The sequence below is a fragment of the Pangasianodon hypophthalmus genome, chromosome 6 (assembly GCF_027358585.1).
Source record: "Pangasianodon hypophthalmus isolate fPanHyp1 chromosome 6, fPanHyp1.pri, whole genome shotgun sequence".
NCBI classification, from domain to species: domain Eukaryota; kingdom Metazoa; phylum Chordata; class Actinopteri; order Siluriformes; family Pangasiidae; genus Pangasianodon; species Pangasianodon hypophthalmus.
Genome location: NC_069715.1, coordinates 19,428,618 through 19,453,188, shown reverse-complemented (window position 1 = coordinate 19,453,188; position 24,571 = coordinate 19,428,618). Strand labels below are relative to the sequence as shown.

Genomic DNA, 24,571 nt, shown 5'->3' with positions numbered 1-24,571 from the left:
CTTTTATTTTGACGTAGGTTAGAAATGGCTGCTTGTGTGAATGTTTTCGTTATGACGCGGACATCACGTGACAGTGCAGCTCCAAGTGGAAACGAACGCTGCAGGGGCAGGAGCAGCGCTGATGCCACTGTGTAGCTGTGGCTCAGTCCAGTGCAACCCGTCGAGCACGCGTGGTTTACTCGCTTTTTTGTAGACGGGGGGAAGTGAGTTACAGGCAGATTTTAAAACTCATCGGGCCCCCAGCGGATTATTTACACCGCCGAAATGCACACTATGCTCTTTGTAATCAAGTTCCAAATCGTGTGGCCGTGTGAGGAAACGAAGCGTCTGACGTCACTGGTCACGTGTTTGTGGCGGAACGAATCAAATACGATATAGAGGTTAGCAGTAAAGTGCCTGTTTGACAGTCATGTGTTGTGGAATTTGTTAGGTGACAGATGTTTGCATAGATACAACCTAAGTTACAGTAATCTGCAACTTCTAAAAAGATTCAAAGTTATACCAACGTGGATGTCCGTCAGTCTGGTTGTTTCTTTATTACGGAAATATAAGCATACGCCGGTTTGACAGTTATTCATTATTTACGGTGCTGTGAGATTCACGTTAGCATTCCAGCGGATAGAGATGTCTGAGAGCGGAGGCAGCTGTCGGGGCTGGGACTGGAGTAGTCCAGAGTGTCGTGCCCGGATGGATGAGATCTTTTTTCGCCAGCACGACTACATTCAGGCGAAAAGTATTGAACACAAGGAGTTTTGGGCTTTCTTTGAGCGCTTTCAGCGGTTTAAAGCCAAAAAGGAGATGGCGGGCTCAAAACCCAGCAAAAGTATGGCAGAGTTACGGAAGAAACGTGCAAGTGGCACAGTGGATCTTGGGCTCCCAAAGGAATATGATGCACGATACAGGATCAACATCTTTGTAAACACCAGAGACGTGGAGGATCGTCTCGGAGGCTTCCATGGCAGGCGACCCAGGGACAAGCCGAACGACCCAAGCAGCCAGGAGGTCACAGACTGTCGCCTTGCCCTGCTTCATTTTCTAGACTTCACTCAGAAGCAGAGCTTCTGTAAACTCCTCAAGCTGCAGCGTGAGCAGAAGAGCCTGCCCATCTATCATTACCGTGACCGGATTGTGGAGCTGGTCCAAACCCATCCGGTGGTGGTGGTGGCTGGAGACACTGGCTGTGGGAAGTCCACACAGGTGCCCCAGTACCTGTTGGCGTCTGGCTTTAACCATATAGCCTGTACTCAGCCTCGCCGCATTGCCTGCATTTCCCTAGCTAAGAGAGTGAGCGTTGAGAGCCTCAACCAGTATGGTTCCAAGGTGAGAAAGAGCTGTGATGATCTCGATATCAGAGCTCAATAGTAACATTCTTTTAGCAACTGATCTGACTTTCATATGGCCATTTTATGTGAAATATGGCCATATGAGAGTCAGATCAGTTGCTAAAAGCACATAACAGGTGTGTAACAGGTGTGTGCTGCATTAAAATAATTTGTCACAATTTGGAAATACAACAAAACAATAATCACAAAGCAAGTTTGCTGCTAATTGGCATATTTAGTCTGGTACCGCATATCAGTGACCCTCTCTCAGATATTAAACACTTCCTGAGTCGCGAAAGGAAAAATGAATGATTCTCATATACTTTGTGATTATTGTTTTATTGTATTTTCAGATTGTTGCTGGAACTTTTGGTTCACCACAAAGTGAAGTAGGAACCAGCCTCTCTTCTCTACTCCAGGGCTTCTTCGACCGCTTCGACGCCGTGTTGTAAAGCGGGATCGTATGACAATGTGACTCAAACATACGGGTTCGTGGAAAACACAACCTTCTAGAAACTCACTGTTCCTGTGGCAATTTTATTACTTTCCAGATCCGAGATTTTTATCACAGAGCAGACATGTATAAAAATTATTACCAATGTCCCCCGATAAATGAATCCAGTTCGAATAGGGCTTATGACATATTTTCATTTTGATGTAGCGCTAATCTTGCATCTCCGATAGCTCTGTTTACTTTCAGCAGTACAGCAACGTCTAATGTTTTTTTTTCCCCCAGTCTTCCAGTAAAGTCATAGTCTTGGGCTAATGTTAGATGGGGGGGCACGTAGATAATACATTTTTTACGCTTCTCCTCTTTGCTAAAAATCTCACATCCAGACAGCACTAAAATTACCACAGGGGGAGTGATTTTTAGAGGGCTGTATTTTCTGTGAACCTGAATGTTCATCATATGATCATGGTCCATTCATGGTCCAATATTTTCTACAGTCACATGATCATGGTCCATTCACAGCATGGTGTCCAAGCAGTTGAAGAGGCATTGGAGTAGAGAAAACACGTTGGCTCTTATTTCAGTTAGGGGTGAACCAGAGTTCCAGCAACAATTTGAAAATACAGTAAAACAATAATCACAAAGTATCTGAGAAGCATCCATTTTTCGTTTTGTGACTTGTGAAGTGTTTAAGGGTCCGGAGGAGGGTCACTGATACATGCACTATGAGACTGAATGCGGCAAGTAGCCAGACGACCACTGAGTTTGGTGAAAAACATTAGGTAATTTGGCCTACTAATTTTCTCAGAGGAGGCCTGAAAAAAAAACATCCAGATGGAAATAAAGTCACAGAGTAGCACCTGCATAATAGGAAATTATGCCCTGTCCGGATAGGGATGTAGTTTTTTATATATGGCAAAGCATACAGTCTGACACCATTCCCCAGATTACTAAAATAAGTTTTGCAAGTGTTCTTACATATATGATGAATGTTGTTGATGTTCATTTCCAGGAATTCCTGCAATGTTGTGAATGGACCGTAAGAAAATACCTATTAATAAAAACGAACACTCAATCTAACATTGGCCCAACACTATGACTTTAATGTAATCCTGGAGAAAAAAAAAAGTTAAACGTTGCTATATTGCCGATTGTAAACAGTGCTACCGGAGATGGGAGATTTGCGCCATATCAAGACGGAAATACATCATAAGCCCTATTCGAACTGGATTTATTTATTAGGGGGACGTTAGTAATAATTTTTATACACGTCTCCTCAGTGATAAAAATCAGTGATAAAAAATGTCACATCTGGAAAGTAATAAAATTGCAACGGGGCAGTGGTGGCTCAGTGATTAAGGCTCTGGGTTACTGATCAGAAGGTTGGGAGTTCAAGCCCCAGTATCACCAAGTTGCCACAGTTGGGCCCTTGGGCAAGGGCCTTAACCCTCTCTGCTCTAGGCTGACCCTACGCTCTGACCCCAACTTCCTAACAAGCTGGGATGTGTGAAAAAGAATTTCACTGTGCTATAAAGTAAATGTGACAAATAATAAAGTAAAGGCCTCTCAACTACCAGTTCCTTCCCCGTGCAGGAGTGATGTCAAATCTGCATGGCTGTGCACTCTGTGAACAGTGTAAAGTGCCCCATCTCTACTTTTAAATTAGTTTATAGCAGTATTGGCTTCAGGTCAGTTAACATACAGACATAGTACTTGGTTAAATATATAAAACTGACTATACTAATTGCTGTTTTGAGAAGGTAATCATCAACATTAGAGGTGTCACTAACATTAGCCGGCTAGCTTGCTGCTAAGTTACTCACTATTGTCCGCTGTTGCTGCTGTGTCGTAATTTCGGTCCAGAATGTTACATTTGCATGACTGTAATAGAATTGTTCCAGTAACCACTCAGGCCTGTAACTGTAAACGTGTGGTTAAAGTAGCTTTTTATGAGCTTTGCCTGCTCAGACAGAGCAGACAAAAGACACACTTTTGTGAAGGCTTCTCTTTTTTCCATACCGCACGTCGAACGTGCCAAGGTGGGAAATGACGTTATTACAACTTGCAAATTAATTTGCTGGTAGGAATGATGCCATTTTCCACCCTGCACATTCGACTTGTGAACTTGGGTGCCTGTGTGTATTTTGTTAGCAACAAGCTAGCCAGCTAGCTGTGACGAGTGATATATATTTACCTCCCCAAACAGCGATCTGTATAGGCAGTGTTATAGATTTAAAGCAAATACTTGTATATAGAGTATAACTCATTTAATGGTAAGAAGTGCTACTTTGTATATTTCTAATGCTGTGAACAGCCATGTTGATTTGATGTTACTCCATAAACGAGGAGGAACTCGTAGTTGAGAAGACTTAAGAGTATGAATTTAAAGTTGAGACGAAACACAGTCAACTTTTATTCAAGAACGAAATATTCGTGGAGCCATGGACTTCCAGTCACTTATTGGGATGTTGAGGGTGAAATGGCTGAGAGACAGCCTTAGCAAATCATAATCTTTATGGTACTATTTACCCGATCATAATTTTAAAATGATTGGTTCAAACAAGTTTTTTTGTTCAGGAAAAATGAAATTTGCTCATAATTTTACCCAAAATTATTATAGAATAACAGGTTATTGCAATTAAAAGAAGATCTTTGTTCAAAACTGAGTGGTTTGATAATGGCATCTTTTTCATCAAAGACTTATTCGATTCTGATTTTTTTTAAATCATTCTGTGATCTTATTGCTAAAAATGTATTGCTAAAATTACTAAATAAGGTGAAAGTTACTTGTAAAGATTATGAAAAAATATGTAAGGCCAACCCATAGCCTTGTTAGGCCTTATTCAAAACTGTATTCTTTTTTCATCATCTTTGCCAGTACCATCTCTGCCTTCTTTGGAATTATGCAGTGTTGCTCTCCTTGATACAGTGTGGTAACAGTTTTATTTGCAGTGAGTTTAAATGCAGTATTGGAGATTTCCAGTCCTATTCTTTTCAATTAGGTTGAGACCCCAGTTAGAGCTAGGCCTTGTACTAGTTACCTGTCTTACCCTGTTGTTCCTAAGGTAAAAGAAACACACTATAAGCTCCTATCAAACATTTATCCAGGAGGGGCTTTAATGCAAAAGAAGTTTAAGTTTGAGGTTGGTCTATGTGTCTTTTGTTCTGAGGCAGAGACTTATTTTTTCCAGTGTGATGTGACTCAAATTTGGACAAAGTGAAGGTGTCTGAAAACTTTCTGAAGCAACTGTATGTCTTGTGTCAGTCACCAGACATTTATAGCATAAAATTCATCAGTGGATCCGACCAAAAGTATGTCAAATGCAGTCTAGTCCAATTATTTATCCAGTGTTTCAAGTCACTGTCTGTTAGATAGTGCGGTGTTGGATCAGTATGAAACAATTGGAATGTCATTCCTACCAGAATGCACTCTTAAATACTGAAATACCAGGGACTTAAACAAGTCCAGCAACCTAAGTAGTTTCTATGCCTGCTATGTCATGCTTGTTCTTCCTTCAGGTTGGCTACCAGATCCGCTTTGAGAGCAGGCGCACATCAGGCACTAAACTCCTGTTCCTGACTGAGGGTCTGCTCCTCAAGCAGATACAACATGACGCTATGTTGTCCCAGTACCATGTGGTGATTGTAGATGAGGTTCATGAAAGACACCTGCACTGTGACTTCCTGTTGGGTGTGCTGCACTCCTTGCTTCGCAAGCGGCCAGACCTGCGCTTAGTTCTTATGTCTGCCACCATCAACATCAAACTCTTCTCCAGCTACTTCAGCAATGCACCTGTGCTGCAAGTGCCAGGTAGACTCTTCCCCATTCAGGTAAGGAATGATAACTGCTGCATTATTTTTGTATAGTAGCTCAGCTCAGACAGTAGTTCCAGCTGTAACATGAATGATAGTTTAATATTAATGTGCTCGTTCTAATATGTTATTGTTTCTGTAATAACAGCTCACACACCGGGACTTGTATGGAAGATGCTCCACATAATCTAAGACAAACAATAAATGGATTTAAACTCATGTTGTTGCTTAACAAAGTAAAACGTATAATCGTTGATATGGTGATGTTTTTTGTTAAAAGACATTCATTTAACATATATGGAGGGAGTCCCGGTTGTAAGAAAGGTTCCCAGCACAGGAAAATCTTCAAGAAAGAGGAGTGGTGCCAGGGCTTGAAATCAACTGGAATGAAAACGAGGTGGCCTAGGCTAATGACACATCACCTGAACAGAACGTGAAAAAGTAACAAACAGTCTATTTATAAGCACTTATATCTACGTTCATATACTTTAGTTCTCAGATAACAATATAGATAGGCACAAGTTATACAATGCTACTAGAAGTGTGTATGTCCCCTTGTGCCACCAAAACAGTTCTGACCCATCGAGACAAAACTTGTCAAGTGTTCTGTGGTATCTGGCACCAAGACATTAGCAGCAGGTCCTGTAACTTGCGAGGTGGGGAATTTGGGGGCCAAGTCAACACCTTGAACTCTTTGCCATGTTCCTCAAACTATTCCTGAACCATTTTTGCAGTGTGGCAGGATGCATTATCCCACTGAAAAAGGCCACTGTTAATGCTCACCCCTGCCCACCGCCGAAAGCGCCTACAATGGGTACGTGAGCATCAGAACTGGACCATGGAGCAACGGAAGAAGGTGGCCTGGTCTGATGAATTACATTTTCTTTTACATCACGTGGACAGTCATGTGCGTGCTTGTCACTTATCTGGGGAAGAGAAGGTACCAGGATGCACTATGGGAAGAAGGCAAGCTGGCAGAGGAAGTGTGACGCTCTGCTGGGAAACCTTGGGTCCTGACATTCATGTGGATGTTACTTTGACACATACCACCTACCTACAGTGGGGATCGAAAGTTTGGGCACCCCAGGTAAAAATTTGTATTAATGTGCATAAAGAAGCCAAGGAAAGATGGAAAAATCTCCAAAAGGCATCAAATTACAGATTAGACATTCTTATAATATGTCAAAAAAAGTTAGATTTTATTTCCATCATTTACACTTTCAAAATAATTCATAATAAAAAAATGGCGTCTGCAAAAGTTTGGGCACCCTGCAGAGTTAATATCTTGTACTGCCCCCTTTGGCAAGTATCACAGCTTGTAAACACTTTTTGTAGCCAGTCAAGAGTCCTTACAAAAGTCTTCCAGTTCTTTGAGATTTCTGGGCTGTCTGTCACGCACTGCTCTTTTAAGGTCTATCCATAGATTTTCAATTATGTTGAGGTCAGAAGATTGTGAAGGCCATGGCAAAACCTTCCGTTTACGCCTCTTGATGTAATCCACCGTGGATTTTGAGGTGTGTTTAGGATCATTATCCATTTGTAGAAGCCATCCTCTCTTTAACTTTAGCTTTTTCACAGATGGCATCAAGTTACCGTCCAAAATTTGCTGAAATTTTATTGAATCCATTTTTCCTTCTACTCGTGAAATGTTCCCTGTGCCACTGGCTGCAATACAACCCCAAAGCATGATTGATCCACCCCCATGCTTAACAGTTGGACAGAGGTTCTTTTCATTAAATTCTGTGCCCTGTCTTCTCCAAACGTACCTTTGCTCATTCCGGCCAAAAAGTTCTATTTTAACCTCATCGGTCCACAGAACTTGTTTCCAAAATGCGTCAGGCTTGTCTATATGTTCATTTGCAAACTTCAAACGCTGATTTTTGTGGTGAGGACATAGAAGAGGTTTTCTTCTGATGATTCTTCCATGAAGACCATATTTGTACAAGTATCTCTTTATAGTGGAATAGTGTACCACAACTCCAGTGTCTGCCAGATCTTTCTGGAGGGATCGTGCAGTCAAACGTGGGTTTTGACTTGCTTTTCTCACAATCCTGCGAGCTGTTCTGTCTGATATTTTTCTTGGTCTTCCAGATCTTGCTTTAACTTCCACTGTTCCTGATGACTGCCATTTCTTAATTACATTCCGAACAGAGGATATTGGCATCTGAAAACGCTTTGCTATCTTCTTATAGCCTTCTCCTGCTTTGTGAGTGTCAACTATTTTCAGTTTCAGTTTTCTAGACAACTGCTTAGAAGAACCCATGGTGCTGATTGTTGGGGCAAGGTCAGATGAGTCTGGGCATTTAAAACCTTTGAGATTGACATCACCTGGTCTTTCCAGACGATGATTGAGAACAATCCATGACACTGTCAGGTCTCAGCTTTCCAAAGGGGGCAGTGCATGCTATAAACTCTGCAGGGTGCCCAAACTTTTGCAGACGCCTTTTTTTGTTTTCTGTTATTTTGAAAGTGTAAATGATGGAAATAAAATCTAACTTTTTTTGACATATTATAAGAATGTCTAATCTGTAATTTGATGCCTTTTGGAGATTTTTCCATCTTTCCTTGGCTTCTTTATGCACATTAATACAAATTTTTACCTGGGGTGCCAAACTTTCGATCCCTACTGTAAACACTGTTGCAGACCAAGAACACCCCTTAATGGCAGCGGTATTCTCTAATAGCAGTGGCCTCTTTCAGCGGGATAATGTGCCCTGCCACACTGCAAAAATTTTCAAGGTGTTGACTTGGCCTCCAGATTCCCCAGATCTCAGTCTGATTGAGCATCTATGGAATGTGCTGGACAAACAAGTTCGATCCATGGAGGCCCCACCTCGCAACTTACAGGACTTAAGGGAACTGCTCCTAATGTCTTGGTGCCAGATACCACTGCACACCTTCAGAGGTCTTGTGGACTCCATGCCTGAACGGGTCAAAACTGTTTTGGCAGCACAAGGGGGACCTACACAATATTAGGCAGGTGGTTTTAATGTTATGGCTCTTGAGTGCAACCCCTTAATAGCTGCAAAAACACAAGAAGTTCAGGCATTTGTTGTGGCTTTATCTCAAATGACAATTCTGCTGTACGTGAAGAGTGTACTGTGTATAAATATATAAAAATGAATCACAAACAGTAAATTGTAGGATAAAAATGTGTTGTTACCACTTAAACCCAACAGAAAAATCACTTTTGAAATGACTATGAAACATTGGCAGACATTTGTGGTGACATTACTGGAGATAGAAAAGTGATCCTGCCAAGGACATTGAGATGATACTGTGACTGTTACATTTGACCAATTAATGATCTGCTCCATTTTTAGCTCCACTCATGTCCCAGCATGGCAAGATTCAGAACAGGTATTTAGAGGTGTCATGGTGGAAAAAGTGGCAAAATGCAGGATCACAGCTAATCGTAACCAAGCCTCCAGTGTGCATGTTTCTCTTGGCAAATAATGTGAAACTTCAGAGAGTTGGCAGCATTGTGCTTTAAGACAGTTTGTGTTCTGTGCCCATGTACAAGTTTGTTGTTTCAGTCAATATAACACACGCTTTTGCTGTAAAATAGGTTAAATGTATGGGATTGGAAAACAGGATGTATCCAATCAAATACACTCTAGCTTACCTTCCTGACACAGACACCCAGTGCTTACTATCTGGTGTCCACGAGAACGATATTCCTGTGTCTTTGTTTAGGTGATATACCAGCCCATCTCTCAAAAGGAACAAGTGTCCCAAATGGAGAAGCTGGATCCAAGACCATACCTGCGTGTGCTGCAGGGCATTGACCAGCGCTATCCCCCTGAGGAGCGGGGCGATCTGCTGATTTTCCTTAGTGGTTTAGCTGAAATCTCCACTATCATGGAGGCATGCCAAACCTACGCTGCACACACGAGTCGCTGGATCGTACTGCCGCTGCACAGTACCTTGTCACTGGCACAGCAGAATAAGGTAAACACAGGGAAAAAGGTTGAAAGAGGTACAGTCATTAAAGCCAGTGATGTAAACAGTGTCTTTTTATAATGCAGGGTTTTTCCTCCTTTTTAAATAAAGAACACAATATATCTAAATAAAGGATTTAGTCAATTTAGCCAATTGTAAAGTATTTTGATTGTTAATTCAATTGTATCTTCAACCTTTGTTGGATTGGCTACTCTAAACAGCCCCTAGGTATGAGTGAGTGTGGAAGCGTGTATGTGTGTGTGTTTGTGTGTATGTGTGCACGCATAGGTTGCTGTAATGGACTGCCATACAATTCCAGGGTGTGTTCTCGACTTGTGCCCAGTGTTTCCAGGATAAGCTGTGGATTTGCTCTGACCCTGACAGGATAAAACTGTTAATGAAGATTAATGAATTAATTAACCTTTGTTCCCAAGGTCTTTGACGTTGCTCCCCCAGGGTTGAGAAAATGCATCATTTCCACCAACATAGCTGAAACCTCAGTGACCATTGATGGGGTGCGCTTTGTAGTCGACTCAGGTACAGTAACTCTGCTAAAGAAAATTACACACTCTTCAGTTTTACCATAGTTGGACTGTTATCCTGTATTGTATACCCTCAGGTCCTAAATACATCTTCTAGTCTGAGTTTGACCTTCTTGACCATCTGTAATCTGTAGGTAAAGTAAAGGAAATGACCTTCGACCCAAAGGCCAAGATGCAGAGACTTCAGGAGTTCTGGATTAGTCGTGCCAGTTCTGAGCAGAGGAAAGGTCGTGCAGGTCGAACAGGGCCAGGAGTTTGCTACCGGCTCTATGCTGAGTCAGACTATGAGGCCTTTGCCCCTTACCCTGTTCCCGAGATCCATCGAGTGGCTCTAGACTTGTTAGTGCTACAGGTACAAGTTTTCTCATGCCTCTTCTCTCAACTCAACCCACCTAGCGTTTAAATTTTACAAATTGTAATAGATTTATCATAACAAAAAGAATGACAGTATACTGCAACAATGGTATAGCAAGACCAGGTTGGACTTAGAGTTGCCCTATACTCACACCATGATGCAAATGTACAACTGCTCCAACCAGAAAAAAAAGCAAGGCTGCTATAGCAAGAAACTCCAAGAGGTCATAGAGAAAGAGAGAGACAACATCAACCCCATGTACAGTAATTAAAGCACACTAAGCAAATCAAAGCACCAATGCATGGAACTTGGTCGAGCCAGCGGCAATATTTCTTTGAAAATATTTCTGCTTACTCACTGGACTGAAAACATAAATATTTATTTATAGATTTTGATTAATTTGGAGGCCAATTTTCACCTGGGGCCCTGGGCTGCTGCCAGGTTAGCTTGTGTTTAGGCGAAGTTGTAACTTGTAATTCCCCGCCTGCAATTGCTAAAAGCCACTGAAAACGGGTCCTCGATTTCTTCTCAACTACCAGTTCAATCCCTGTTTACCAAGTGACATCAAATCAACATGGCCGTGCAGACTATAAACAGTGAAAAGTACCCCATCTCTACTTTTAAATTAGTTTATAGCAGTATTGGCTTCAGATCATTTAATATACAGACACAGTACATTGGTTAAATCTGTAAAACTGACCATACTAATCACTGTTATGGGAAGATAATCATCAACATTAGAGTTATCAATAATGTTAGCCTGCTAGCTTGTTGCTAATGCTACTTGCTATTGCCCGCTGGCTAGCTTGTTGCTAATGTGACAGGCTATTGTCTGCTGTTGTTGCTGTGCTGCAATTTCAGTCCAGAATGTTGCATGAATGTTTGATGCTCACTATGATAGAACAGTACCAATAGCCACTCAGGCCTGTAACTGTAAAAGTGCAGTTAAAGTAGCGTTTTATGAGCCATATGTGCTCTGGCAGATACACTTTTTTTTCACTTTGCATGTTAAACATCCTGAGATGGGAAATGATGTTATTACAACTTGTATATTACCAATTGCAAGGCACCACGAATGCACTCTGGTCCTGAGCATAAAATCTGTAATGGTAGTATGCTATTACTCCAGTGCTCTACTGTTATTTGTTAATTGTTTGTTGTTCTATCAAGATGTGCGTTTCTGTAAATCTATGCTAGAGTTTTAAATCAGGTATGACTTCATTTCTCTAAGAGAAAATTGATTTTCTGCATTGGTTTTTATAAATTATTGAAGACTTAAAAGAGTGAAGAAGTTTCTAGAGATGTTAAAAATGAGAACATTCTGTTAACTTTGTCTTAAAGAATGTTCTCATGTTTAACATTTCTAGAAACATCTCTAATTTGATTCAAACCTTGCACTATTGCTGCATTATGTGATATTTAATGTGATCAACTATAAAAAAGTAAATTTGTAAGGAAGCTGCTCTTTAATGTATATAATTTTACTGTTGGGGGGCAGGGTGGTGCAATGAGTAATGTTGCTGCCTCACATATCGAGGGTTCTGGGTTTGATCCTGAGCTTGGGATACTGTTTGTGTGGAGTGAAAACAAAAGGGTGGACAGTACTACAGATACACTTTTTTGTTGTTGTTTTTTGTTTGTGCAGATGAAGAGTATGGGTCTGGGAGATCCTTGTTCTTTTAACTTCATAGACCCTCCTGCAGCCTTTAGCATTCAGACATCTGTGAGGTATCTAAAAGAACAAGGGGCACTAGACGCTCAGGGAGAGCTCACCCCCATGGGCAATCTGCTGGCCAAGCTCCCTGTGGATGTGGTTATTGGTATGAGACACTAAAATGTCATTTAATATTGATACTGGTTTTGTGATTTTTGTTTTGTAAATTAGCATTAACCCATATTAATCCAGTGACAGTCAATTTTGGTATGAACTATAGATGTAATCCCATTCCCGTCTGCTACCAAAGCAATTCTGACAAATTCCACCCTCTCCCACCAAAGCTTTTACCAATTCTTCCTGCTCTCACAGTAATTTTTGATTTTACCTTCCAATGATTTTTTAAATAAACATAGTTGGTTATTTCCCAAAATACAAACAAATTAGTAATTTAAGATTACTATTAACATTTTAGGTGAAGGCATTTTATTGAAGGCTGTAACTGTTATGATCAAACAGTCAGAATTAAAATCGAGTTAAATTAAGTATGCTTTTATGTGTATTTTTAGGTAAAATGCTAGTTTTAGGTTCATTATTCAACCTGGTGGAGCCAGTGTTGACTGTAGCTGCAGCACTGAGTGTTCAGTCACCATTTCTGCGCAGTACTCAGCACAACCCAGATTGTGCCACTGCACGCCAACCCTTGGAAAGTGACCTGGGAGACCCCTTCACCCTGCTCAATACCTTTAATGCATGGGTACAGGTCAGCCAACTATATGTGTTTAGGTCAAATGTCATTTTTGTGGTACTTTAAAAATGGTGACCGGCATTGCACCAAAGTCAAAAAAGTTTTTTTTTTTGCCCTCTGTAGGTGAAAGGGGATAGGGGAGGAGGCTCCAGGAAGTGGTGCAAAAGAAGAGGACTAGAGGAGCAGAGACTGTATGAGATGGCCAACCTGAGACGACAGTTCAAGGTACGCATACATTAAGTCTTCAAGTTAAGGAGAATCTTGATAGTGGACTTAATGTTGGTGCACTTAGATTTATGTGTAAATTGAATCTTGACTTATTTGCACTGTCATAAGCACCTGTTAATATAATATAATATCTGTGATTGCTGAATATGCCTTAATCATTATGTACTATGGCTGCAGGAGCTGTTGAGGAGTCATGGCCTGGTGGAGCCTGAGGCGGGCTACATAGCTGAGGACCAGGCCCAGCGGAGGAAGAGGCTGACTGAACGTCAGAGACTGCACCAGCTGAAGAGGGAGCATGAGTTAATGGAGAACAGCCACAGGAAAGTGTTGCGTCTGGAGGAAGGCCTGGAGCAAGGGTTGTCGTCTGACTCAGATGAGGAGGCAGCAGGGTCAAGCAAGATGGACAAAGACTCTGTAGCACAGGATGTGGACATACAGGTGCTTAACTTGTGAGAAAGCAGTACAAATCTAAAGAGACTAGGCATCATTACATTTTTTCCCTTTGAACTGTAATATTTTTGTTGTTCAACAAATGGGTAGCAAGGAGGACTATAGTCAGCAAATAATAGGATTTTTAAAATGCTGGGTAGAGATTTAGGAATTTTGCCCTTTCTGGTACAAAAAGTGCTTTTGTAAGCTACTTGTATTAGAAGTAGTGTGGCTGTGCTTGCACCCTTCTCCACAGCGCAGAGTAATCTCGCAACTGCAAGTGACAAGTGAGCACACGTTCAGAGAATTCAGTACTGCATAACAAACTACATAACATGCACTAGTAAGATGGCTAAATAATAATTACACCACTTGGCATACTGGCAAACTATTTAGTATGGCTGTGTGCAATTCGGGTCCTCTTGGTTGCTCTTTGGTAATCTCTGTGCTTCTCCAAGTCCGATAGACACAAACTAGCCCACTAACTCTTAACTAGTTAGCTAAATGAACAAAACTGTCATCTCTGGTTACTACAGATGTTTATATATATATATATATATATATATATATATATATATATATATATATATATAATTTTTTTTTTTTTTTTTACATAATCTGTATTCTCTGTATTTTTTTAATCTCATCTATTTTGTTCTTCAGCCTGTCAGACATCTTAGGCACAATCTTGATAGTGTTAGCATGCTAAACAAACAAAGCTATGAATATAGGTTGCACACTGAGGACCAACAGATGCCCCAGATGGCTTGCTCTTGTGGAATACAAAAAATGCAGAGAAGCAAACGCCTAGTGCTAGTCGCTAGCCAGTTACACTGTATGGTTTGTGGACACCAGACCATCACACCCATATATGCTTTTTGAACATCTCATTCCAGATTTGGTGCCCCCTTTGGTGTTATAATAACCTCCATGTTTCTGGGAAGGCTTTCCACTAGATTTTGGAACATGGCTATGGGGATTTGCCCATTCAGCCACAAGACCAATAGTGAGGTCAGGCACTGATGTTGGGTGAGGGGGCCTGGGGCACAGTCTGCATTCCAGTTCAGGGTTGAGGTCAGGGCACTCTGCAGGCCATTCGAGTTCTTCCACACCAGCCTTGGCAAACCATGTCTTCATGGACCTCGCTTTGGGCACAGGGGCATTGTCATGCTGGAACATGTATGGGCTAGGCCTCTTGATTCCAGTGAGGCTCTTGTTTTTGCACCAAAGGTATCTTTTAGAATTATGGACAAAAAGTTCTACCTTGGCCTCATCAGACCATAACACGTTTTGACACATGGTTTGGGATAATTTTAGGGGGCTTGGATGATTTGGGCTTCCATCTAGCTGCCCTTCCCCATGGCAGCAGAAGCAGCCTTTATTGGTCACATATACTGTTACAGAGCACTTTATTAGGAACACTATTTTAATACTGAGTAGGACCTCCCTTTCAAAACAGCCTCAATTCTTTGTGGCATGGATTCCATAAGATGTTGGAAACATTCATTTGAGATTCCGGTCGATGTTGACATGATTGCATCACGCAATTCCTGCAGATTTTTCAGGTGCACTTTCGTGCTATGAATCTCTCATTCTACCACATTCCAAAGGTGTTCTATTAGATTCAGATCCGCTGACTTCAAAGACCACTGAAGAACATTAAACGCAATATCATTTTCATGAAACCCGTATGAGACGACTTTTGCTTTGTGACATGGTGCATTATGCTGGAAGTAGCCATTAGAAGAGGGGTAAATTGTGGACAAGAAGAGAAGCACATGGTTAGCAACAATACTCAAATAGGCTGTGTCATTCAAGCAATGATTGATTGGTATTAACGGGCCCACAGTGTGCCAAGAAACATGCCATTACACCACCTCCACTAGTCTGGACTGTTGATACAAGGCAGGTTTTGTCCATGGATTCATGCTGTTGGCACCAAATTCTGATCCTACCATCTGTGTGCCTCAGCAGAAATTGAGATTCATCAGACCAGGCTATGTTTCTCCAGTCTTCAACTGTCCTTCGTGGAGCCTGCGCCCACTGCAGCCTCAGCATTTGTTTGTTTGTTTGTTTGTTTGTTTGTTTGTTTGCGTAACAGCAGTGGAACCTGACTTGGTCTTCTGCTGTTGTAGCCCATTTGCCTCAAGGATCAACGTGTTGTGCATTCTGAGATGCTTTTCTGCTCACCACAATTGTACAGAGTGGTTATCTGAGTCACTGTAACCTTTCTGTCAGTTCGAACAAGTCTGGCCATTCTCCGTTGACTTCTGTCATCAACAAAGTGTTTCCATTACCATAACTGCCGCTCAGTAGATGTTTTTTCTTTATTGCACCATTCTGAGTAAATGCTAGAGGCTGTTGCGCTAGAGAATCCCAGGACAGCAGCAGTTATAGAAATACTCAAACTGGCCTGTCTGGCACCAGCAATCATGCCACGATCAAAATCACTGATTTTTTCTGTATGATTTTATGCATTGCACTGCTGCCACATGATTGGCTGATTAGATAATTGCATGAATGAGTAGAGATGTTGTACAGATGTTCCTATTATAGTGCTCTGTGAGTGTACATTACAGGATAGTAAATTTCTTTTCTTTGCAGCTTGTCAGGAAGTTGGGGTCAGAGCGCAGGGTCAGCCATGATAGGGCACCCCATGGGGAAGATAGGGTTAAGGACCTTGCTCAAGGGCCCAACAGTGGCAGCTTGGCAGTGCTGGGGCTTGAACCCCAACCTCCTGATCAGTAACCCAGAGCTGCAATATTTCTACAGCTCCTTTATTGTTGCTATAGGTTTCTTGGTAGCCTCCCTTATAAGTTTTCACCTTGTCCTTTGGTCTATTTTGGAGGAGCCTGTTCGTCTGTAATTTCACTGTGGTGCCCCATTTTCTCCATTTGTTGATGATGGCCTTCACAGTGTTCCACGGTACAGCTAATGTTTTGGAAATTCTTTTGCACCCCTCTCCTGATCAAAACCTTTTGACAGTGAGATCCTTTATGTGCTTTGTAAGATCTTTGTGGTCCATGGCTTTAACAGTTGGATGAAATAAAGATGATGTCAAGAAAATCCAACAAAAACAGCTGATCTTTTTTTGGGGTTAATCAGAATCACTTCATTCATGACAGGTGTATGATAATTACTTTTCAACAAGAGTTTGAATGTGATTGGTTAATTCTGAGCACAGTCACGTGCCCTTTTATAAAACAACCAGGTTATTGTAAGCTTTTCCTTCCTAAAATATTTCTATTTGTTTTCCAACTGAATTGTTGGTTGCTATACTACACATTAAAGGTGGAAAATGATCTGACATGATTTATCTCAAAAACTGCAATTTTTAAGGAGTGTGTAGACTTTTTATATCCCCTGTATGTGATGTGGTGGATGAAGTATGGCATGCAAATTTCCTGTCAATTCTGATCAGATGCCCCTGACACAGTGCTGACTGTGAATTGCTTTTTCTGGATTGTCAAAGCAGCTCATAATGGCTCAGAATCATAATATTGTAGAGTATTTTTTATCCCGATTCAATTTTGTGTTTTTTCTTAACAAAAGACTTGTATATACTATAGCTTTACAATGTTGTTCTGTAATTCTTGTCACAGGAAGTGAAGTTCAAACTGCGGCATGATGTTAGCAAGCTTCAGGGAGATGCATACGCCAGTGCAGCGCTGTCGTCTCGGCAACAGGCTCTTTTCAGACTGGTGCTGTGCCGTGGCCTATACCCACAGCTGGCCCTGCCTGATGAACATAACTCTGCCCGCAAAGATTCCGAGCAGGCACACACACACTCTCACACACACAAAAAATACACTGGATATGATCAGCCTTGACCTCAACATATTTTTGTCTTCACATGCATACATTTCTGCTTTGAAATGATGTAACTTTATTATTTCACATAACTTTATCATTTCATATCACTTTAAGTATATAACATAAGAATGTTTTTTGTTTAGGTGTTTCACACTCGTAACAAGCAAGGTGTTGTGATTCACCCCACCAGTGTTTTTGCCAGTAATTCGGATTTGCTGCACATCACTCAGTATGAGTCCAGTAAGTTTGGTACACCTCTCTTAAGCAATCGAAATTCAGATGAACTGTCTCAACATATATATTCTCATGCTCACATTCTCTTTCCCCCTTTCTCTATGTCTGTTTTCCCTCTGTCTATAGGTGCTGAAAAGGGGCAGAGTAATGGGCATCAGTTGCTGGCTTTTGTAACTCTGCTTGAAACTAACAAGCCTTATGTGTCAAACTGTGTACGGGTCCCTGCCCTACAGGTTAGAGAAATGACAAGTGGACACTAGCAGGTTGTATGACTTACAAACTAAAAAGTGTAAAAGGATGAGTTCTGGGAAGAAGTAGAAGAAGTAGCAATTCATTCACTGTTTAACTCCAGTCCTGGAAGCCCATGGGCCTGTAGAAATTTTACCTACTTCCCACACTGACCTAGCTTATTTTTAAAATCCTCAATATGCTGGATTAAAAAACTTTTTTGAAAGTATGCAGGGGCATCTATAACTGAGAACACCTGCTCTAAACATTTAAGTGTGTACATGTCATCTTCAGTCATGGGAAAAAGAAAGTACACCCTTCTTCAATTCTATGTTTTTATTTATCAGGGCCTAAACAGTAATGGTGCGGTCCTCACCAACTTCTAGAAACAAACAAAACCACAACAAAAAACACAGCAGATTTCAATATGTAGTCATTTTTTCCCTAATAGTAAACCAACATTCAGAAACCATATAAGGAAAAAATAAGGACACACTTCCTACTTCCTCAATCATTAAGAGAGTAACTAGCAGCCAGGTCTTACTAATGAAATGAACAAGATTATTTAATCATCAAGAAGTGTGACTACCTCTGTAAAAGCAAAACTTTTGGCAGTTTGGTGTTCTGGAGCACTAACTTGTGTCTATATCATGCCAAGAAGAAAAGACATCAGCCATGACCACAGAGAAGCAATTGTCGCTGCTCATCATTCTGGAAAGGGTTATAAGGCCATCTCCAAACAATTTGAAATTCACCATTCTAGAGTGAGAAGGATTATTTACAAATGGAGAGCCTTCATTACAGTTGCCAATCTTCCTAGGAGTGGGTGTCCCAACAAATTCACCAAGATCAGACCATTTATATTCTGAGATATAACGAAAAACCCAATAGCTACATCATGTGACCTACAGGCCTCTGTGATCACATTAAATATTTATGTTCATGACAGCACAATCAGAGAAAGTCTGAACAAGTAGGGTTGTGGAAGGGTGGCTAGGGAAAAAGTCCCTTTTCTTCAACAAGAATATGGCAGTATGACTTAGGTTTGCAAAATTACATCTGAACAAACTCTAAACGTTCCTGTCAAAAGGAACAGTATCCTTTGGACTGATGAGACCAAGGTGGAGATATTTGGTCATCATGCCCAGCACCATGTTTACTGAAAACCAAACACAGCGTACCAGCACAAACACCTCATACCAACTGTCAAGCATGGAGATGTGATGATTTGGGCTTGTTTTGCAGCCACAGGATCTGGGAAACTTGAGACAATGATGAACTGAATGATGGGCTGAAATTGGGTCATGCAACAGTGATCCAAGCACACCAGCAAATCGACATCTCAGTGGCTAGAGCAGAAAAAAAATCAAGGTGTTGGAAGTCAAAGTCCAGACCTAAACCCCACTGAGATGCTGTGGTGGGATCATACGAGACCTGTACATAATTGAATGCCCTCAAACATCAATGAACTGAAGCTGTGTTGTAAAGAAGAGTGTGCTAAAATTTCTCCAAAATGATCTGAGAGACTGATAAACTCCTACAGAACATGTTTACCTGAAGTTATTGTTGCTTTTGGTTCTACTTGTTACTGAATTACATGCTGTACTTATTTTTTTCCCACCTGGTTTCTGAATGTTGGTTTACTTTTTTGGCGGAAAATGACTACATATTGAAATCCTTTTTTTTTTTTTTGTCACCTGAGGTTATTTGTTTGTTTATAGAAGCTGGTGAGAACCATACTTGTTTAGACCCAGATAAATAGAAAAACATACAATTGAAGGATGGTGTACTTTTTTCCCCATGACTGTATATTCTATTGCCATAAGCATTTACTGTTATTCCTTTTATTACTTTTATTTAAGTCCTCATCTCTTTCCAGGTTTTGCTGCTGGTGGCAAACTCTATAGACAGCAATGCAGACTGCACACGGCTGGTGGTGGATGGCTGGCTGGAGCTGGTTATAAGTGATAGTGTGGCAGCTCTCAAAGTGCTGTCCTCTGCCCTCATGATGAGAGACAGTTGGGACAGTCTGCTACAGGCCAAGTTGAGCCAGTCGGGTTTGAGATCTAATGCGGTTCTGGGTTTTGCTGGCCCAATACCAACCCATCATGGGTTAGAGAAAGTCACAGCTGAACTCGTACGCTTTCTACTGTATACTGAGGTAATGGGTCTTTTGGTGCTGGATACATGTGGTTTACATTTATTTTAGATTGCAGGACATTTTTCTTAGTTGTGCACTGGTTTGGATGTGTTTTGGGGAACTTGGGATAGGAATGTCAGTGAAGTTAATTATTTTTTGAGAGCCTTTTTCTACATTAAATCTAGTAAATCTTGACCAACAAGCTTGTGCACACTGCCACTTATTCCAGTGAGATTAAGAAAAATCTTTAACACAGAATTTTCTGGGCAGGTGAGTTACAGTCTGAGAAGGCTTACCCCACTGCAGTCTCAGAACCTGTACATTGGACCTCAGCTGAACATGGAGGTTTCCCTCCCCCCTCTCTTCCCTGAAATGAAAACTGAACCTGATTCAATTAAAGGAGGTCTACATGTCACCAGCTACTTCACCTATAATTGCCTCTGTGTAAGTGATCTCTTCACTAGCTTTCTAAGGTACTAAGTATGTCTGTGCAGAGATGTCAATGAATAACTAGTACCTTTAGGTTATTACAAAAAACTCTAGTATGCTTTGTGGTAGGACTGGATATCTCTGCCCCAGTACTGACTGAATTTGAAATTTAAATTAAATTTAATTAAATTAAAAGTTAAATTAAATAAAAAGCATAAAGGAGAAACTCATACTTTGTTTCAGTGACATAACTGTGAAAATCATTCACTGGCATAAAAATGAAAATGAGTTATTAATTTAATTAAGAATAATTGCCAAAAATCTCCCCCTAGCTTATGCTCTGACAGTTTTTATCTCTGTTTGATCTCCGGTTATTTTTTGACTGAAGCAACACTTGGGGGATACATCACTTTATAGAATGCCTACCTTGTGAATTTTGAACATTTCACTTCACATTCAAGACACAAAGTATTCAGTGTTCAGTCTTTTAAAAATTTTAATTATCATGTCCAAAGAGCAAACAAATTGGGATTTGAAAATGCTCTTTCAAGAGGATTTTTTTTTAGAAAATAAATTTGAATTCCCCACAATCTAGCCCTAATGTGAGACCAGCAATGTGTCTAAAATCTCGCTCACCTCACTCACTCATTCACTTTTTACAGTCGGGTCCATAAGTATTTGGACCGTGACACAATTTTCGTAATTTTGTCTCTGTACACCACCACAATGAATTTGAAATGAAACAATCAAGATGTGATTGAAGTTATAGTTTCAGCTTTAATTCAAGGGGTTTAACAAAAATATTGAATTAATTGTTTAGGAATTATAGCCATTTTTTATTTATTTATTTATTTATTTTACATAGGCCCTCCATTTTCACAGACTCAAAAGTAATTGGACAAATTAACCTAATTCTAAATATAAGGATTATTTTTAATACTTGGATGCAAATCCTTTGTTCAGGTGACTGGCTCTTGGTTTGCTTTCGTGGTATGCTTTGGGTCATTATCCACCTGTATTGTGAAGCGCTGTCCTATCTATTGTGCAGCATTTGCCTGAATCTAAGTGAAAGTATAGCTCTATACACTTCAGAATTCACCCTGCTACTTCTGTCAGCAGTCACATCATCAATAAACACCAGTGACCCAGTTACACTGGCAGCCATACATGCCCATACCATAACACTTCCTCCACCATGTTTGATAGATGATGTGGTATGCTTTGGATCATGAACCCTTCCTTCCCTTCTCCATACTCTTCTCTTCCCATTATTCTGGTACAAGTTAAAATATTGGTTTCATGAGTCCAAAGAATCTTGTTCCAGAATTGGGCAGGTTTTTTTTTGTTTTTTTTTTTTGTTTTTTTTTTTAAGATGTTTACTAGTAAAGTCTAATCTGGCTTTTCTGTTCTTGAGTGTTACCAATGGTTTGCATCTTGAGGTAAACCCTCTGTATTTACATTCATGAAGGGGTCTCTTGATTGTAGACTTTGACAATGATATGCCTACCTCCTTGAGAGTGTTCTTGACTTGGCTAGATGTTGTAAATGGGTTTCTCTTCACCAAGGAAAGAATTCTGCCATCATCCACTTTAGTTGTCTTCCATGGTCTTCCAGGCCTTTTGGTTTTGCTGAGCTCACCATTGCATTCCTTCTTCTTAAGAATGTACCAAATTTTTGATTTGGCCACACATAAAGTTTCTATTCTATGTTTCAATTGTCCAATTACTTTTGAGCTTGTAAAAATGGAGTGACTATGTAAAAATGGCTGTAATTCCTAAACAGTTAATGCAATATTTTTGTTAAGCCCCTTGAATTAAATCTGAAAGTCTATACTTCACTCACATCTTGATTGCTTCATCAGATCCACTGTGGTGATGTACAGAGGCAAAATTATGAAAATTGTGTCACTATCCAAATACTTATGGACCTGACTTTGTTACACAGACTGTTCTATATAGAGTATTATAAAGGGCTTCAATTTTCGGAGACATTTGACTGAATTCAGACAACACTTGCTAATGAGTGCTCCAGAAAGATATCATTGTGATCTGCCATTACATAAACAATTCAGATCTTACAAAATACCTAGTGATTGAAAGTAACAAAAAAGTATTAAATATATCAAATGTGATTATCAAGTATATATCAAATGTGTATCAAGTATATATCAAATGTGATTTTTCTGTATTAAATACACCACTAATGTGTGGGTTTATTGGTTGTAAACCAACAGTGTTTATTTAATTTTATAGTATATATGTATAGTGTATAGTATATATGAGTTTTAGCCATTCCTATCACTTTGGTACATACTTTGGAAGTAGTGTACACTGGATTGGCTGTGCACTGGATTTACAATACACTATGAGTAGTTATCTAGTGACCTAGGGAATTAATTCAGACACACCACTGGTGACTGACCTGTAAATTAACTTTGGTGACCAACGCATTCTTTAGCCTAGTTTGAGTCTAGGTCTCTTTTGTTTGCATGTGTGCATACTATAAAGGACTCCAAAGACTTGTACAGTGAGTGTTTACGGACATTTTGGACATGCCCTCACTGTGACCTGCACATGCCCTTCACACCACTGGAGCAAATGCAGCATGAGGCCACCTGTAGACCACTAGAGGAACAGCAGACTAAGGAGGGTAAGACAGGCTGATGCATGATTGAGACTAAACAGAAGAAGTACACTAAATCTGCATTGTGTTAATTGTTATATTTCATGGTAAATATATAGTAAATATAGTAATAAAGTTTCTTGTGTAAGATTTGGATTGCCAGAGGTAGTTATGAAGACTGGGTTGGTACTACACAGGAACCTGCAGTTTTATGCCAGACTTTAATCTGAGTGCTTTTAATCTGCTTCCACAGAGCCTGACACAGTAAAATCTGGATTCTCGTCTAATCTGACTAGACTCTACCACTGTAATATCTGTAAGAAAGACTTAACCCTAACCTCCACCGAGATACTTAAACACAAGCGTCAACACCAGTCCTGAGTTCTTCCTGCCACTGTGCACAGAACTAACTCAGTACCAGATGGAGTTATACTGTATATTTTTTTCTTTTTGAAGAAGAAATTTGTGAAAGATTCTTGTAAAAATAGGTATGTGTGTTTCTGAAACATATAGATATGTGTAGGTAAAAATAGGTATGTGTATTAGGTATGTGTATTTGTGAAGCATAATCCTCTCCATTTCATTTTTATACTATAAATAAAATGGTCTGGTAATTTCTTGATCAACACTGAATGTCTTTTCTGTATCCATTTCCACTGTATGTGCCACTTGAAAGTACTGAATGTTTTTCCAGCAGGTGATGCTAGTGAGTAACTTAAGTGAGTAACCTTTCAAAACTTTCAGAAAAACTTTGATGGACAGGGCACATGCAAATCTCTTGTCATTGAAAAGGTGCTAACATTTCTGAGGACTCTTCTGAGGGCTGAGTAGACTTCTCCCTGAAAGACCCAAATCCAGTTGGACTTAATACTGTAATTTGATATTGTTCAATAAGTTTCTGTCCAGTTACTGAACTGTAAGCCTTTTTTGTCTATAGAGATTATGACCATCTGCCTGAGGATACAAGACATGGACTGTATGATTCAAATATCCTATGGTTCATTAAAATATAGAATGAGGGTTTAATTAAGGATACAAACCCACAATATGTAACACATCAAAGCAGCACATTGGCACAGAGTCAGAGAAGTCAGACAGCACAGGAATAAAAACCTGTCTCCAAAAATAATTAGAATAAATATCTCATTAAATAAATAAACAATTATTTTTTTCTCATTAATGATTTTTCAAACTAGTCAATACATATTAAAATATGCACATTGGCTGAAATAAATGACCCAAAAAGTAAGTACTTGTGTACATTACTTTAAAACTATGTTATTGATTAATTAAATCAAAAGGCACATTTATCAAGATGAATGGGTAGGGCTTTGAAGGGCAAAATCAAGGAAAGCTCAAGGACTAGTTACCAGTGGGACTGGTGATGGTCTACTACTTGGATAGGGGAAAATGTTAGTAGGTGGGCGTGTGCTTTATGTCATTGTTTTCCTCTAATCTGTTACACTTTAAGATCTTTACTTAACTATAAAGTGCAATCAGGATTTAATGTGTAGTTTTACTGATTCAGTAAGTGGGTACTATTTTAGCATTGTTTCCAGTGTCATATCAAAATACCTACACAGCATACATTGCATCACACTGATTTTTCTGTCTCTGAAAC

At 40.1% G+C, this 24,571-nt stretch overlaps 1 protein-coding gene across 1 annotated transcript; it reads left to right on the top strand.

The window, feature by feature from the left end:
- The first annotated feature begins 8 nt into the window (after nt 1–8).
- On the top strand, nt 9–23,576 carry dhx34 (DEAH (Asp-Glu-Ala-His) box polypeptide 34). The gene is made up of 16 exons (XM_026913714.3): nt 9–1,320; nt 5,293–5,604; nt 9,283–9,537; nt 9,963–10,065; nt 10,205–10,422; nt 12,071–12,245; nt 12,649–12,842; nt 12,951–13,052; nt 13,233–13,493; nt 17,087–17,260; nt 17,441–17,537; nt 17,658–17,764; nt 19,639–19,920; nt 20,170–20,343; nt 22,836–22,977; nt 23,204–23,576. The coding sequence occupies exons 1-16, from the start codon at nt 625–627 to the stop codon at nt 23,329–23,331; spliced, it is 3,420 nt and encodes a 1,139-aa protein (XP_026769515.2). The 5' UTR covers nt 9–624; the 3' UTR covers nt 23,332–23,576.
- Nucleotides 23,577–24,571: the final 995 nt, after the last annotated feature.

What these genes read in the sequence shown, in the direction of transcription:
- dhx34 (XM_026913714.3), top strand. Translation starts at nt 625, where the DNA reads ATGTCTGAGAGCGGAGGCAGCTGTCGGGGCTGGGACTGGAGTAGTCCA. An exon ending in TCAACCAGTATGGTTCCAAG is followed by an intron (nt 1,321 to 5,292) that starts GTGAGAAAGAGC and finishes TTCTTCCTTCAG; the next exon opens with GTTGGCTACCAGATCCGCTT. An exon ending in CCTTTAATGCATGGGTACAG is followed by an intron (nt 12,843 to 12,950) that starts GTCAGCCAACTA and finishes TGCCCTCTGTAG; the next exon opens with GTGAAAGGGGATAGGGGAGG.